Genomic DNA, 18,235 nt, shown 5'->3' on the forward strand with positions numbered 1-18,235 from the left:
CCCGCAGCCCCCCCCGGCCCTTTTTTTTTTTTTGGGGGGGGGGGGGGGGGGATTCAGTCGTGACAAGCCCTTATTAATATTTCACCATAAAACAAGCCACCAGCCATCATCAGCTGACTGGATATGTATGAACACGCTCTGCTTTGTTTTCTTTATTTTTATTTTAAAGTCGAACCAAAATGGTGACAGTGATCTGTATTTGGAACCCATTTCCAGGGCGGGATGGAGGAAAGGGGGGGGGGGGAAAGCATCTGCATGTTTGCGCTTATAGCAAGAGGAGTGGGGCTGTAAATACAGCAAGGTTGAATGTGTGTGCGGGGGGAATGGGCGGTATTTCTGCGATTGTGAAAATACGAGTGACGTTGTGATGTGTATGTGCGTAAGTGTGTGTGTGTGTGTGTGTGCGTGTGTGTGCGTGTGTGTGTGTGTGTGTATGCGCGCAGCCAGGTGAGGATGTGTTGGCGCGTCTTGGGAGGTGCAGGTGTCTGGACATCTTTTGGTGATTTTTCTTTCCCTTCAGCAAAAAAATAAAAAAAAATAAAATAAAAGAAAAAGCCATTCCTTGATTATTGCTCCATTAAATGCCGCAGTAAACCACTGTGGACCTTTAACATTAAAGCACGTTGATCAGTTGTGAAATACCCACAGAATTAGACGACTCAGCACCGTTTCAACCCGGGCGTGACTGAATGAAAAAGCACACCTACAGAGAGATTTCTCTCTGCGTTCACACCCTGCGCTGATCAAACGGATTGTCAGAATTTAACCCCCTATTTTTTCTTTTAAAAGCAATTGTCTGTTTTCAAAAGCCTTTGATTTTATTGGCCCTTTCATTGTTGATCTAGTAAATCTGTCTCTGTTAGAGGCTGCTGTTGAACCAACACTGGAAAAGCCCCACCTCAGCTATAAAGAGGGTGAAGGTATTTGCTTCTTTACTGATTTGTTGTTGACATCAAACAAATCAAACCATATCTAAAATGCGGTTTTAATTTGATAATGTCATTTATATTTGAAAAAAAAAACCCTATTCAAAGCAACTTGATCCAACTAATTGTCACCTTTGTTATCTCACAAGTCAACCACATTTTTCTAAAAAAAAGAAAAAGTTGAATTCAGTATTACTAGCCACACCCTGACTACTAACCAGCATTAAATATCACTTAAAAAGAACAAGAAGAAGTGGGTTAAAGAATACCAAACCACAGCAAGAGCCATTATTATCCACAAACAGAGGAAACATAGAACAGTGGTGAACCTGGTTGACCTACCAAAATGACTCAAAGGCTGCATCAATCTCACCAAAAACAAGAAAAACTCAAACTGCAGGCCTCATTTGCCTCAGTAAAGGTCGGGTTTCACAATTCAACTGCAGGAATGGAGAAAGGACAAAAAATGTGTGTCTATGGGAGAGTTTTCAGGGGAAAAGCGCTGCTGATTTAGGAGAACACCGAGAACTGTTGGGAGGTTTTGGAGTGGCTTAAATCGGATTGCGATGCTGTGGTGTGACCTTAAGCGGGCCGTTTATTCTCTAAAATCCTCTAAAATGGCAGAATCAAAGCAATTCTGCCATTCTTTCTCCCTTTTTTTGTTTTATCAAGGTGGCTTGTCGAGCCTTTCCCTAACAACAGCTAAGACACATTGATCATTTGAAAAGACCGGCTAAGCTCAGCTCGCTTCAAGTTAGTTTTAGTTTTTTTAACGTGTCAAAGCACAAAATGTTACTTTAATAGCAATAAAGTTCAAATCTATTTTGACGAAGTGATGAACCCTGTAAACGGCTAAGATGTTTACGTTATTAGCAAAGGCTGCCTCAAGGTTACAAAGTTCAACTTGCTAGCATGCTAGCAATATTAGCACAGGAACTGCAAGTATAGTTTAGAAGTCTGGCTTGGCTGCAAGTTTGAGTTTTGGATTAGCAATTTCACTAAACTTGCTGAGGCATAAAATGTTATTGTAATAATAATAATATTCAAACATTCAATCCAAGAGACATATGATCATTTTTTTTCTGATACTGCTGTATAATTGTCAATGAGTCCCTTAAAGGTTCATAAACTTATTCTAATAGAAAGTTTTAACTTGACATTTTAGCTAAAGTAAAATAAAATAGTTTTTAATTTCCCCCACCAAAGCTCCCAAACTCTCAGTGTAAAACATAGAGGTTAAAAATATAGATATATACTCATTAGCTGGAGCTCTTTCAAAGTGGTTACATTTGCACGTCAGCTTTAGTTTTTCATTCGAATCATTCAAACGTGGTTAGGGTTAGGGTTAGGAAAATCCTAAATTCAGCCTGCAAATCCAAAGCTAAGCAGTCATGTGACTCATTAATCTATTACCAAACAGAGAATTAAAAGCACATTTCATCCTGTTTGAATGTTAAAAAGAGACATAAAGATATATCTTTACCGGTTGTTCATGTTTCAGAGCTTGAATTTAGGTGGACTACCAGCAGCTCTGCTTTGACCTTGGATATGCATATTTTAGAGTAAAAAAAAAAAAAAAAATCCTCCTATCCATGCCTTTTTATTATTCTTAAGCTAACACATGTTCAGGAGCGGGATGTGTCTCTGCGTGCGGTTTGGTTAAACCAGCGGAGTAGGGACGGGTGAGAGCAGCTGTGAATCTGGGGTCATTGAGTGCGTGTGTTGAGATATACACGCTAAGCAGTGTGTCTTCAGTGCAGAGGGAGGAGGAGGGGACGGGGACTGGAGCCTGCACCACCTGTCATTGTCTGTTGTGCTCACCTGGTGATCCTAAAATTCACTTCGGAGATTTGATTAAATCTGAGGACAGCGGCTCTGAGTTTGTATTTCAGTCGTTTCTGTGTTTCGTTTAAGCCCCTCCGGTCCGCTAAAAAGAGCAGATAGATATGCAGGCTGGGTGAGAGTGAGCGGGCAGGCTTGAGCAGATCTGCATATTCTCTTTATTATTCAATTCTTGTAATTGCAGTGGATCATTTGAAATTTGAAAAAAAAAAAAAAAAAGAAAAGCAGGATGATTACCGTTTGGAAAAGCGAGAGCGCTCTGATTGGACGGGAAGACAGTGATGATGCAGACATTTTAAGCCGAGGATAGCCATGCCTGGTGAGCATTAGAGGATTTCTTCTGTTTTTTTTTTGTTTTTTTTCCTGTGGATTTCCTAAAACACCCAAACAGACTGCGCCCTTGGAATCTGAGCAGCAGCAGGGCATTAGGTTAGTAATACTAAGGCACATGTCTCCTGTTGACCATTGGCGCACTTTAAAAAGAAGACAGCTGCAGTCAGGATCCGCTGGCTTTAGTCTACATTGTATTTTTTTTTTTTTAGGAGACTTTATTCTTCTTTTGTTGTGATTCTAAAATCGATCTATCGTTAAAACGTTTTCACATTCGATGTGATTTGTTTGAAATTATTTGCATGCCCAGAAATTGTTGTCGTAAATCTCACCATCTCACCTTTTGGCTTCCCTTTAACCAACATGCTGTACAGCTTGAGAAACAGGAGAAGACTTGATTAACTGATTTGTTGTTTAAGTTCACCTGATTAAAAGTTCTCTTTTAATCATTGTTTAGTGGAAACTTGTGAAACAGAACTTTATATCCCAACCTTGTCGGTGCAAGTAAATGAAGGTCAATAAAACACGAGAACCTGCTCAGTTAGTTTTGTAATTTCTTTTTGTGTGTCATTTTAAGCTATTTTTGCAGCCTGCTCACTCTGCTCACTATAAGGACATTATATAGTTTCATTTCCGAATGGAATCAGGCTTTTTACATTTAACCCACCGGTTTACATCTTTATGCATAAATTGTTTTGTTAATCTAACAAATTGTTGCATTTTTATACATGTGAAAGAAAGGTAGAATAGTTGATTTTTTCATTTTCTGTTAAAATGTTTTGTAAACAATAATTGGTTCTCAATAATGTTTTGGGTTCTAAAGAATTGGGCTCTGGTCATTTTGCAGCTGCATCATTTTCTACTTTTGCAGTTTTTGTGGCTCCTAACCTGACTTTCCCAAGTGAAAAAAAAAGAAAAGAAAGGAAGCAGTTCATGATAGGATGATTAGATTTAGCACTGATCTGGATTAATTTGATGTCATTTTCAACCTGCATTTGCAGCCAATTATTTAACGTAAAATGTCCTGGAATCTATTTCTATTTTATTTTAAAATGTAAAATGTGGTTATGTGACTCAAAGACATTATGGAAACCAGCTGGAGTTACATATGTAGTTACATCTAAGTAGAAAGTCTTCAGAAAAACAAATACATGAAATATTTGGCCTCTTATGATTATTTGACATTAATTTGTCATAAAACACAGCTGTAAGAAGAAATAAATCGATGTTTAGGTACACTGCTATGAAACATTTGGTGATGCAAAAAAAAAGATTGAAAGTAGGAATAAAATGGCAACATAAAGGTACAAAATTGGGGTAGAAAAGAGCAAAATGGAGAGTTATCACAGAGCCTAATAACAGAGGATGAAACTGAACTGACAGATACAAGTTCCTCAACCAGGAATATTCAGTGTTGTGTTTAAAGCAACAAGCAATTTATTTCTATTTCATACTCATCAAAGAGTAAATAATGAAAGGAAAATGCATTATTGATGACATCCAGTCGCTAATGGTAAAACCGATAGAATAGTGTGGATGTGTTTAATATGCATGCCTCTATGTTTTTAATGACGATGTTTTCTAGTGCTGAGCCAAAAAATAATAATTTGCATTGTTTTGTGCTTGTACTGAAGTTTGTTTACTCTGTTTAACTCTACAGCAGTTTGATTTTATGCATCAATAATGTTGTTATTTAAACTTTTATGGATTGGTTTTATGATATTTTTAAAAGTAACTATTAATATTGTTCATTTTATCTTGAAGCAGATATTGTTTTTTTTTTTTTTATCTCAGTGATATAACAGCCCCGGTTTTTAATCAAGTTCTCTGTAAGACTACCTTTTGCAGATTACTACTACTACCTTTTCATTATCTCAGGTCGGTCGCAGCGCTCATTATAAATAGGTGTAACAGTAAAGGTTCTTCCTGATGGCGCCTTGATTAAAGGGCACGCCATTTAACCAGCCATGTCCTGGTTACAAATGCTGCCTCAGACATCTGGAGATACTTTCCTCGTTTGTCTGCTGTCTTCGCTGGCTCTTCGCTCCGTACCTGCACTGCCTAACGCTAAAGTCTGATTTACACACGTGATAAAAACATGGGGACATGGACCAGTAGACTGTATAAAAACCACGGCAGCCTTCTTTCTTTCTACAAGAACAAATGGTTTCAGTAACGCTTTATTTGACGGGGTGTGCATACCACTGACATGACACGATCATAAACATGGCATGACACGGTATGAACATGACTGTTGTCATGAAGTGTCATTAATGACACTTTTCGTGCAAAGTTGCTTTAAAACTTGTATTAAAAGTCTATCAAAATTGTCAACTTTGCATTAAAAGTGCCGTTAAATCCCGAATAATGCAAAGTTGCCACTTCCAGTGGACTTTTAATACAAGTTTTAATGCAACTTTGCATTAAAAGTGTCATTATTGACCAAATGATACTTCATGACAACAGTCATATACATTCATAAAAACCCCCTTCATGTTCATAACAGGTGTTATGCCACGTTTATGCCAGCGTCACGTCAGTCTTATGCACACCCCGTCAAATAAAGCGTTGCCATTGCTTCTAGCATTACTTTAATATACATATGACATATGCAACATCATTTTTGTTGTGTTGTCTCTGATGCACTGGATGAATGACCTGATGGGGAAAAAAATAACATGGCAAATTTTTAAAAGACAGAGATCTCCTGTACAAAATGAGGATGAGGATGAAGGGACTTCGTTTAGCTTTACAAATAACCACTTACTTCTCTTGCTTCATCTGGGAGCTCTCTCTGCAGTCACATTATTGAATGTGTTTTTTTTTTTTTCTCCCAGAGCGCTCCGGCTTTTAAAAGCTCATGCATGTCTGCGCTGCGTCTGAGCTGAAGATGACTTGGATGCATGCGGACAAATTAACCAATGGGATTTCAAATTAAATGCTCCTTTTAAAGGCCCCTTCTTTCTGGATAGTAAGCGTCTTATGGTATCCAGTTTTCACTGCAGAGTGTAGTCAAGGGTAATGATGTGTGGTAATGATTTCCTTGAGGCAACTCATCTTTGTTCATTTCCCTCTGTTTTCCTCTCATTAAACCTTTCAAAGTCATTTGTGTGGTACTATGCAAAATAAATAAAGTTGGGCACCAGCAGCTCTTCCCCTCTTGTTGGCACTGAGAGCCCAGTCTGAAGCCATTCGAACTACTTCATGTTTGCTGTTTTTACGGGATTATTCAATAAGTTGAGGTGCAGAGATTTTATAAATGTATTTTTTTTATCCTAAACTGAGCTTTTAGCCCTGAAATACTTGTGTATTTTTAATGTACATGCTTAGAAATGCAAACTGCTTGGCCCAGCTTTAGTATGTTAATGTGCTTGCTCTCATTAATGTTCTACATTTATGCTAAAACCTTCAGAAGACCTTGAATGTTTTTCAGAAGACTTAGAAGAGGCGGAAACTTCTTCCTGGCGGCTGCCAGATGCTGCAAACAGTGAAGAATATGTTTGGCCGATTCTTCCTCCACTAAGACGACACTATATTAAAACGTATCTGAAACTGATGGGGGAGCAGAAGGAGCTCAGAAATCTCTTGTAGAGGTAATTTATTGTCTGCTAGTTTGCTAAAGGTCAGAGCGAAGCAGCGGAAGAACTCAAGACAACAGGAGCAGTCTGCGAACGAGGCGCCGGCACGCAGCGACTTAAAGAAATGCAAATCTGAGCTGTAGTATAAATTCAGTATGCTTGGTAAATGTCAGAGCAGTCGTGCCTCACGCTGAAATGTATCCCACATGCTTGGCTACCTGTCAGCGGAATAAACTCTCCACTTATTGATTCTGAAAACAAGCATGTCTTAGATTTCAAATTTCACAGACCCTAATATAGATGCTGAGCCGTCAAAAAGTATTTGTAGCTCTTTCACTTTTTGCCACAAACATCAGTGGATTTTTGGGTATTTCTTAGTGACAGTCCAGCACGAGGTGGTGCGTGTTTTTATCTAAACTTGTAGCTCTGGTATTAAGCGCATGATTTTGGCAAACTGGAATCTGGACTTCTTATGGTCTTCTTTCCTCATTCATCAGAGACATATTTGAGAAGTTTCTTAATGTTTATTTCTCTCTTTTTTATCAGCAATACACTTCAAACAACACAGAGACTTTTCACTCTCGTACAACAGCCTGTTCACAAGACAGATGTGTTTTTAGAAGAAGACATTGCACAGAATCCGTCTCACCGTTGAAGATCACACAGATACATGCTTCTGATCATAATTCAGTCACTTTTTTTATCTGCCAGGTGTCCAATTATTGTAGAATGTAGCTAAACGCCGACACTTTTGGTACTTTAATGTCTGTAATCTGCGATCGCATGACATTTGCCCCTCCACCCCTTTATTATTTTTTTTTTTCATTTCTGTCACATACCTGAACAATTCAATGACAAAAAAAACAAATTGCCCGATTGAGGCCCTGGGCTGAGAACCTGTCAGTCACGCATTTGGGGCCAATAAAGAAGATGATTGATATGACCGTCTTATACTTTAAAAACTTTTACAAGGCAGTCAAAGCAGCAGAAGACACACAATGAATGCAAAGTATTTACACTAGTTTAAACTTGCCTTGTTTTCCAGACTGCAGTTCAAACCTCAGTCTGTTTTATTGGCATTTATTGCAAAACAACATGTAAATGCAGCATATACAGATGAAGCGGAAGGATCAACAACTTGAAAACACCATCTCCAATGTGAAACATGGTGCTGGCAGTATCATACTGTGAGGAGAGCCTGTTAGAATGTGCAAAAACAAGAATCACTTTTCAGTGAGAAAACAACCCAAAGCATGCAGCCAGAGCCGCAATGTAAATCTTTATTTCAAACTATGTTGATGTTTTGGAATGGCTCAAAATAAATCTAAGTGAGAATCTGTGGCAAGAGCTGAAAATTGATGTTTATCTGCCGTCTATCCAATGTGGTTGAGCTTGTGTTGGTTCTCAAAGAAGAAAGGGGGAAAAATGTCACATCCCCAGCGACGTGTGACTCTGGTCGCAGTGACAGGTGATCCTACAAACACAATCACAGTTTCCAGACTTTTTGTTGTAAAAATGTTGAAAATCATTTCCTACTTTATGCATTATTACCTTGTGTTGGACCGTCACATAACGGGTTTTCTGTAGCATGAAAAAGTTCGAGTGGTGTGAAAGGCTCTTTAAGTAACGCTGCAGTGAGTCTGGTGACTTTGTCCCGTGGTCACGCTTTCATTTCACGTTCTGCACGGTTTAAAGTGAGCAACTAATAACCTACTACTAAAATGCTGGTGAACAGTGTTGGGCTGAAGTAACCGGGCCAGGAGAAAGAAAAGAATGAGGTGGGAGAGCGGTGTGTGGGTATGCGTGTGCTTAGACAGCCTACGCTGTGACCTGCTTAGCGGGGGATTTTTGAGCTGAAGGAGGAGGTTGATTCAAACGTTGAACGACCACTCGTGGCCTACCTGGCTCCGCTAATCACACCAACGCTGCTGTGACATCACCAGCCGGTTAAAAGAAAAGCCATTTGACAAATGCAACAGGGGGCATAAAACTGAGGAGAAATGAGATGAGTTCATGCCATGTGTTTTTACAAGCGATTGAATGGAGGTGCTTAATAAATTGGTGGGTAGTGTGTGTGCTTGTTGCGTTTGTTCTGCTGAATTAATGAAAAGCTGACGATCAAACTCAAACGGCTTGATAAATATGATTAACTCTAGAAAGTCGATCAGCTTTGAACTTGACTAACCCAGTTAAAGTGAGAACCAACAACTTGCACATTTGGTTATTTCAACCAAACCCACACACTGAAACCCAGATAAGTGTGACTATATTGGTTGTTTTATATATATGTAAAAAAAAAACTAATTCATTAATTTATTACGTGTCAGGGTTACCCACCAAGAAAAATTGTTCAACAGACTTAAAAACATTAGATTTTTGTTACGTCTAGTTTCCTTTAGGTCAAGAAAATTGTGCCTTGCTGTTTTTTTCTGTGTGTTTTATCCTTTTCAAACTCGGACAGCTGATTATTCCCCCTCAAATGACGCTTTCTAAGGCATGCTATGTTTTGTTTTGTTTCGCTTTTGCCATCATCTCTGGGAAGATGTGAGTCAAGCCCACAAAGAACAGCTGTGAGGCAAATCGTATGTTAAGTGCACTGTGATGTTCATCTGATTCCTGTTTCGCTTTGGGCTATTGGACTTTGCCTAATTGTTGCTGAATAGTTTATGAGGTTTGTCATGTTGTGGCAGGGACAGCCTGGTGCTACGGGATATAGAGCTTTGGGCTTCTTATAGATGCACAGAAAAACCTTTACATCATGTTGGTTCACAGGCAGTTGCTTCTGCATGGGTTGTTTTAATTAAAGATGTATAATGTTATAGAAAAAGAAAAAAAAAACCTCACGAATTTGTTCGGTTTTTGCTTTTTCGTCACACTTTTAATATTGCAGATCATCAAACAACTTTAAAATTAGAGAACAGTCAAACAAACAAGCACAAAATGTAGTTCTTAAATAGTGAAATTCAATTATAAGAGGGAAAAACACTCCAAACCAGTCTGACCCTGTGTGAAAATATAATTGCCACTTGTGAATTTGTGATCTAGTTTTCGTTTTAGAAAGCTGAATTCACTTCCACATGTCACACCTTGACTAAATTGCTGCCTGACCTGCAGAATCAAGAAATAACTTAACAGAACAAAGAGCAACATCTAAATCACTGCAGACGTCACTTTTCTCTTGACGATAAGAAAGAATGACTGACAAAAATTGTATCAGTGTGAGAGTTCCTGGGCAAAGAACTCAATGATCTGCAAGACATTTGGCAAAAAGATACTGAGGACTTGCATGAAACTAACAGACTGCAGAAACACAGAGGTGGTAGAGTGATGATGTGGGACTCCCTTTTGCTGAAAACAGTGGAAGCGCAAATCTTACTGTCTACTAGAATATCCTCATACAGAACATCAAGCCATCAATTTCTGACTTGACGCTGAAATCTTCGGTTTCTCAGCAGGACAATTATCCAAAGCACAAGGTCTAGTCAAAGTCCTGACGTAACTCATGATATGACCTTAAATGGGCTATTATTGCTGTAAAAGTCTCCAAAGTGGCTGAATTACAAAGTTCTGCAAAGAAAACCAGGTCAAAATTTTCCACAGTGATTTACAACAACAACTACGGTTGATGGTTGTTGTTGTTGTTGCACAATCAGTTATTTGGTTTAGGAGGCAATTACTTTTCCACATCAGGCCAGGTTCATTTAGCCTTTTTCCCCGTTAATAAATGAAATCCTTATTTGAAAGCTGCATTTTAAATCTATTCAGGTCATCTTTGCCTCATTAAAATTTGTTCAGTGATTTAATAAGTGTTTTACAGAACAGCAAAACCAGGAGGAGACCTTTTTTCATGGCATTGTAAAAAGTAAATGTAAATCTTTAAAGCAAAACCTAAAGCTGGACAAAGAGAAACAGGAAGCACTGAAGGGTTGTTCACTTCCCAAAAAAATAAAAAAAATAAAATCTTGGTCAGGAGAAGGATGCTGGCTCAGTGAAGCGTGTGCAGCTGCAGGGAGGAGCTTTTCTCCTCGTGCACAAACGTGAGCATTAAGGAGTTTTTCAGCCTCGCTCTTTTCCCTTTTCCCTGCAGCGCCATATACGATGCCGCTGTGTCTGGGTTTTAGCTAGCAGACGGAAAAAAAACAAAAACAACAACAAACAAAACGATGGACCATGGCTCTGTGCATCACGTAACATCTCGGTTATGTTTTTTTTTTTTTTTTCCACTCTTTCTTCTGGAAATGTTGTAGTTTGTCGTTGTGCAGAGACAGAGCGGGCGCTGCTCACACGCTTTATTTTTCCAGCTTCATTGTTCTGGGTTTATTCCTTTTTCTGTTTTCTGCTCGCATGTCATTCTCAAGCTTGGCTCTTTTCTCTAATATGATGAACAACAGAATAAGAAGAAGAGGTTCGACATCTTCAAGCTGCTCTGTGCTCATATATGCTAAGTGCAGTAGGTCACCTTGGTTGCTGCAGATCCCGGCAGAAGGGGACAGAGGTGAGGGCAAGCCAGGGTGGGAAATGGAGACTGGGAGGTCACTGACACGCCCGTCTCTTCTGACCAAAAACAGAGATTACACATTCATCTCTTTCATTTCAAGAGCTCATTAGAATTTTTTTATTTTATTTTATAGCAGCTTCCTGCGAGACTCCACGCTATACACTATTCATGATTCACACTCGGTACAGGTGTTGACTTATGCACACACACGGTGGAAGTAATATGTGCATGCGTGCGACAAATACCGAGTGTTTCTGAGAGTTTTTAAGTCTTTGTCCTGGTCGCACGGGGCCAAGCACGATTAGGGAAAGCTTTTTGGAGGATATTTCTGGTCGCGGTTCGTGAAAAATTTAAAGAGCACTCAATTTGCACAACGCTGAGGGAGGAAAATCTAAATACATGTATATTTGAGGGAATGTCGTTGGGGCTTCCTTTTGTTTCATGTTGTTAAGCAAAACACAAGTCAATTCAGGGGTTTTTTTAAAGTTATTTTTTTTAAACAAAAGTAGCTTCTCATCTCATTCATCACATATAAAATTAAACAAATTGGTGATGATGATATTGCCCTTATATTACTTCTAAGGAATATTTCTTTAAGCATAGGTGGGGCTGGACAGAATTAATGGACAAAACTGTTTTGGTAAACCCGAGGCAGCATAAATTATCCCACTGACCAAATGTTGAGAACAACAATTTCCCATTGCAAGTTTAGCTGCTGTAAACAGAAAGTGTGAGAAATCTGCCCATTAATATTTTTGCAAGCTTTTATGTACTTGCAAAAAGCAAGAATAAACTTGTGTCACCATGTAACTCGTGGTTTGTTTGGTGAGTAAACTCTCCTCAGCGACTAGAAGGACGCATCCACAGGTGGAGGTGAGATTTTGTGCTTCTCTCAAATTCCCCGTTGGCCAGAATGAAACTGCATAGTTTGATTGGCATTGAATTGGTTTCCTTTGATGAGAACCTTCTTTTCTTTCTTCCCTGCATCTGGATATGAGCCAAATTATCCAGAACATAAAGTCAAAACAGCAAAACATACAGCCAGACAAAGTGTGGGAAATCCTCGCAGTTTTTGGAACAAGTGCTGGCTAGAAACCATAACAAGCTGAAGGGAGGCGGGACACCGAGTCATTGCAAACGTAATTAAACTCTTATTTTCATGAATGCTGGTATGAATAGGCCCAGGTGATCCCAGTTTATAACAGCCAGTGGGTCCTGTGACTTCCAAACCGGGACTCAAGGAGGGTGTGGTCGCTACAAGGCGCAGAGGCATAAAAAAAAAGCTGGTATGTCCTGACTAACTAGCAATTTTTTTGTTGCAAAGAAGAGCAAAATATCTATTCGCTTTCCAGTTGAGAGCAGCATCTGGACTGGTTGATAGTAACTCCTAAGTTACCATATGTACAAATGTTCCTAATAAAAGACATCAACGTTGGTACTGCTACACAATAATGAACTTTAAAATCAGCATAGAATGACTCACTGCAGGTTTAGGATGCCTGTTGGCTGTCTGGCCTGCAGAACACTGCTGAAAAAAATACCTTTTAGACTAAAATGATTCATATAAGTTGTAGCGGCTTCTGGTAATATCAAGAAAAAATAGCATGTACTCTAAGGTAGTGTCAGTTGTCAGATACAAATGTGGAGGAAAACATGTGTTCAGTCATATTTTTTAAATGTTATTAAGCACTCATAGATGTCACAGTTTCAAACTAAATATTCACTTCTTTAAACTATTTAACTTGCCAACTACATATTTAGTTTACTGCCAGCTAAATATTACTTTGCTAATTAAGAATTTAGTTTGAAATTGACACCTATAAATAAACAAATACCTTGATGAAAGTCTGTCTTAAACAAAAAAGAACCCCCGTTTTTTCTCTGATGACAAGCTAAATAGCTCAAATTATTGCTGCTAATTAATTTGATAGCTTTCTAAACATCTAATACTGAAGGTTTTGCAGTTTAATAAATCCAGCAGGGCACTCTTACCCATAGTTAATTCAGCAAATATTTATGAAACCGATTCCAGCTATATGTTGAGCATTTCACTTTCAGTCCCAAATGGTGAGATCATTCTTCAGTGGAGTAAAAGAAGGATTAATATAAAAGTAATTCACTCTGTCCTTATGGTATGCAGTAGTAACTGGTTCTGCATTATACATCCCTCATCCCAACACTCTTATGCTATAAACAAAAGAGGGACGCATCAGAGACAAAGACATTTCCATAGATGCGACAGGATTTATGTCTTCATCTCTTCATATCCACACTTCACGTCAGGACTCTGATTCCAGTGACTAAAAGTTACTGAATAGTTTTTATTCGTCATATCTTCATAAATATAAAGATGAGGTCAGGGAATCAAGTTGACTTTCCGGTCATACAGAATGGATCGAGGCGCTAAGAAACATTTTAGTAACTCTCTACTGCTGAGATATTTCCACATGTTTAAAACCTCTGCACGCGGTGTGAAGGTCAGTTTGCATCGCTGGGGCTGATGAGTGCAGATACTTTCATCACTTCACAGTCGCACACGCCATTGATGATGTGCGACTGAAGCTCCTGCAAAGTTTCACCCAGGTACCAAGTCGTACGGCGACCTCGACGTCCTGCATCGTACATTCACCGGCGGAGGAAGAAATGCGAGTGTTGCTAGGAGACCACACACAGCACACACAGTGTGAGCGGCTTGATTTCACCTCCCTACCCCCCATTCTTAGTCTGACTGCCTCTCAGTATTTCTTTATCCTCTCTTCCTCATGACTCCCTCTGTTTTATTAATCTCCGACTCAGGTACCCCTCGGAGTCAGTCTGGATGTGATACGGTTTTCACCAGAGTATATTAATCTTATTCTTGCTCTCCGTTTGTCGGCTTCCCCCATTTTTTTTTTTTTTTTTTTTACCAGACGCCCCTCCCGTCGCTGTGGCGCTGCCTCAGTATCCCCTGCTCTCTGGCTGTGTGTGCGTCAAGCTGCTCATTCTTCTCCTCAATGTTTTGCTGCATCCTAGCGCTATTTTCTCCTTTTATGCTTTTCCCTCACTTTATGGACAAACTACATCACTTTTGACTGACAGGCTGAATTGCTGGAAATTGCTTTACATGAATTGTTGTGATATTCGAGCACGGCTAAACAAACTCTGCCAAATATGTCTGATTTTTTTTTTTTTTTTTTTACGCTTACTGCAGCTTTTATCACTTAATAATTTCCAAACTTAAATTGCAATAACTAACAATGTGAGCAATGACAAAATGCGAACCCAGCCGACTCTTTGAGACGCATGCTGCTCCTGGTACAATATGTCCTGTGCTGTTTTTTTTTTTTTTTAGCCCTTTAAAGCTAACTGCTGCGTAAAAAGACTCACTTTAATTGTGCCATTTAAAGTTCAATTTTCACAAATACACAATGCAGCCCAGTGGAATTAAGTGCTTATGTTGAATATGGTGTGACCTGTTCAAGGTCAGGATGGCGCTCTGGTGTGTCCGTCTGCACAGCGGTGTTGCTGTGCCACTCACAGCTTGGTGCTGCAGCTCTACTTGGACCAACAGCTGTGATGACGGCTGGAGGGCAGAGGTCCACACCATAAAACCTTATCAAAGTGCTAAGTTCATTATTAGTGAAAGATGAAGGCTGATACCATAACTGCATGGACATATTCTCTGCCTGCTGAAGCGTCTCTCACAGTAGACAATGAATCGTGTCCAGTTATGAACGCAAACGTCACGCAGTCACACATAATTGTCAAATGGAAGCTTTTTATTTTTTTTTATTTTTACACAAACTGAAATGTGATTCATATGGATGCCCCTGTAATCTGATGCCCTTAAATTAAATGTATTTTTGACCAATTCCCCTCTGAAGTCTGATTATTGAGAAATCTGACTGTAAGTAAAACTGTACTGAAAACGAAGCGAACACAAAGCATCTTGAAGACCAAGGAGCGCAACAGACATGTCAGGGATAAAGCTGGGCCACACTTTTCAGATTATAGTGACGTGACAAGTTGAAGATAAAGATCTAGATATTTTATTCTCTGTTTTCTCTGTTAACATGAACCAACATTTGAATCAGATGCAGTGGATCTGCTGCTGTTGCTTCACACCATGTGTACGTGTGTGTGTGTTTGGCATGTGAGGGGGCTTGTGGGGCGTAGTAGGTGTGTGCATGCATTTGCTTATGTTCATGAATGAGTAGTATGCAGCGTTGCATGCAGATTGAATTGCATGAATCATGACTCCATCTGCCTTCTGGTCCTAACAAGGAATTCATGCGCCTCCTGACCCTGCAGATGCCCCTGAAGCCACATGCTAAATGCTCCGAGTTCAGTTGTCTCACGAAGGGACTGAGCACAGCTTGTATTTTGGAAGTTTCTCTTAATACGCACACGTCTAATGAGGAATGTGGAGTTTTGCATGTTCCGTCCGACTGGCTAATTGTAAACCAACCTCCCCCCCTCCAGTGCATAATGCAACAATTGTGGGCCTGCCAGCTCAGCTGCCAGATCCCAGAAACCAAAATCAAAGCCGCACTTAGCAAAAGCCCCACCTCCAGTCGCTGCTCTCTAACCTAATTAACATTGAGTCAGCAAGCATGGAAGCAGCAGTGGTCGAGGTTGTGGTCAGGGCTCTGGGAAACAGGAATAGCAGAAGCAACGCTGACACACTGGATGACACACTGCGACCATGACAAAAGAATCACACACAGATCAGCACGCTGCCTGGCCCCATCGACGGTGCCTGCTGCTTCCACTGTTTAGCTCCTGTCTTCATGGAAAGACATGGTTGACAGTCTGTGTGAGTTTTTAAGATGGCATGGTAATGATTAATGTAAGTTAAATGGTCCTGATGATCAAGAGGGAAGTCATTTAAGTTTTACGATGTCTAGATGTTTAAATATCTCCTCAAAGGAGCATGATGTTATAATTCAGCCACTGCTTTACAACAGACAAGTTTAAAATAAAGCCACAACAAGAAGAAACTTTAAATTATTTTTACAAAGACGATTTTTACAAAATCTTTAAATTATTTTTACAAAAACTGTGTTCACCCACTTTGCTCTGATATGATAAATAACATTTAGCACAGCCAACTCTCTTCAAAAAACACCAGTAAATCGTTTCTGGGTGGTATAATTACAGATGGTCCACAAAGGCCTCAACAATAATGAATAATGCAGAGAGGTCAGAGTAAGCCTGTGCGAAAGTTTAAATCAAATGTGAAATATTTTATTGCATTGCTAAATGGCCTAGTCAAAGTAAAGACCTAAATTTATTAGACAATTTGTGACAAGACTCTAAAATTCATCCGTCCAGTCTGATTTTGAGCTGTTTTGCAAAGTACTGAATGGACACTGCAGCTATAACAGCATCAAGGGTTGACTCAGGGCGGCATAAATGTATGCCACACTTTTCAGATTTTTATTAAAAAATGTTGAAAACCATGCACAGTTTTTCTTCAACTTCACAATTTTACATTACAGAGTGTATCTTGCCGCATATAATCCCTAAAGTATACTCTGTAGTTGCTATGATATGAAAGGATTTCAAAAAAGTTTTTTGTTTTTTTTGTTTTTTGTAGCTCTGCAACTTACAAGCATCGGTTTTTATTTTCAGTTTGTCAAATGGAGGGTTTCAAATGTTCGGTAAAAGTTTTATCTGCGTGAGAAAAAAAAAAGAAGAAAAAAAGACTTTTTTGCATCGCTAAGTCTTCTAATCACACAAGCTTCCACATCCGGTAACATATTCAGATTGACTTGTCAAAAGATTCTGCGCAGCTCGGGAAAGTGGAACCAGCGAAAACACCTCGCCGTTTTCCACTAAGACACATCTGAACTCTGTTTCTATTTCTGATGGAAAAACACTGGCATCATGCTGCATCAGCTGACAGCTGTTCTTTTCTTCACCAACTGCGCTGCAAACTCACATCCTCTGACATGAATACACGGTTGGACTCTCAAATATCTGCCCCACAACAAGCCTGTTTTCTCATAGGGTTAACGTGAATGGGAAGCTGTGCATGCGCTACATATGACAAACCACATTACTGTCTGCTTAGCAGGCAAGCTTAGATAGGCCATCCCAGGGCCTGCAGCCAAAGCTGCTCTGCAGCTGAGTTACCCTGCTTACTCAAATATTCATAACTGGATAATGAAAGTATAAATACACTTGCAGTCGGGGTAAACAAAACAGCAACTTTCATCATGCATGCATGGCTGTCTCCCCGCTGTGACGGCTGTCAGTTGCAGTAACGGACAGGGTGGTTTAATATAACCCAATAAGCATTGTAATGAACTGCCTCTCTTCACGTTCTGCTAATTATTTGGTTTCACTTGGGTTTCGTTTGTTGTTTCCACACGCTGTGCGTTAACAGCTGTCAGTCTTGTCGGCTTCAATCAGCCCGGGAAGCTACTAGACGAAGTTCTTTCGATGATTCATGCTCATACACATTGTTCTTGTTTCCCTCTCTTTTAGAGGGGAGCTGCCTTTGGCGTACACCCGCTCCTCCAGAGTCTTCTCCTGTACCATGAGCTCTGGCTCTGCCCAGGATGTGGCAGTCGAGCATTTCTTGCGTGACATAGAGAGGCGAAGCAAGCGGCTACACTGTGCTGTGATAGGCTGCGAGGAGGAGCGATCCTGCAGCGACATGAACCTGCTGTATCGAAAGAGTCGCTTGGACTGGAGGCAGAGAGAGCAAGAGGGAAGTAAGAAAAGGTGAGTGGCTGAGCGCGCAGGAGCGCCGCATGTCCGGGATTACTGCGAGGCTCCGCTCGGAGGAAACTTAAACCTCTTAGTGAGCGTGAAAGAGGTTAATTTTAAAATCCTTATTCCAAGTGCAGTTCATAAAGTCAGAGAGGTTTCATGTGAGTTTACACCTTAGTTCACGCAGAAGTTAAAAGTGTACCGCCAGGTGAGAAATACTGTGTTTAGTTCAAGATGAGATAAGGCAGAGTCCAAACCAACGAAAAGCTCTATTATATAAGTAGATATGAAATTGCTGTTTTAACAAAAACATTAATATCCCTTAAAACTTTTACTAATTCTGTCATACAGCCACACACTTC

At 39.8% G+C, this 18,235-nt stretch overlaps 1 protein-coding gene across 1 annotated transcript in view; it reads left to right on the plus strand.

The window, feature by feature from the left end:
* The window catches only part of nyap1 (neuronal tyrosine phosphorylated phosphoinositide-3-kinase adaptor 1), a 36,097-nt gene that overhangs the window by 4,178 nt on the left and 13,684 nt on the right, over positions 1 to 18,235 (plus strand). Inside the window, exon 2 of the mRNA XM_015042081.1 lies at positions 17,646 to 17,885. Within this exon, the coding sequence (XP_014897567.1) occupies positions 17,698 to 17,885 (188 nt within the window). The 5' untranslated portion in view covers positions 17,646 to 17,697. The remainder of the gene's footprint in view (positions 1 to 17,645; positions 17,886 to 18,235) is intronic.

Source organism: Poecilia latipinna, unplaced genomic scaffold (genome assembly GCF_001443285.1).
Source record: "Poecilia latipinna isolate Pla-1442-1.1 unplaced genomic scaffold, P_latipinna-1.0 Scaffold576, whole genome shotgun sequence".
NCBI lineage: Eukaryota > Metazoa > Chordata > Actinopteri > Cyprinodontiformes > Poeciliidae > Poecilia > Poecilia latipinna.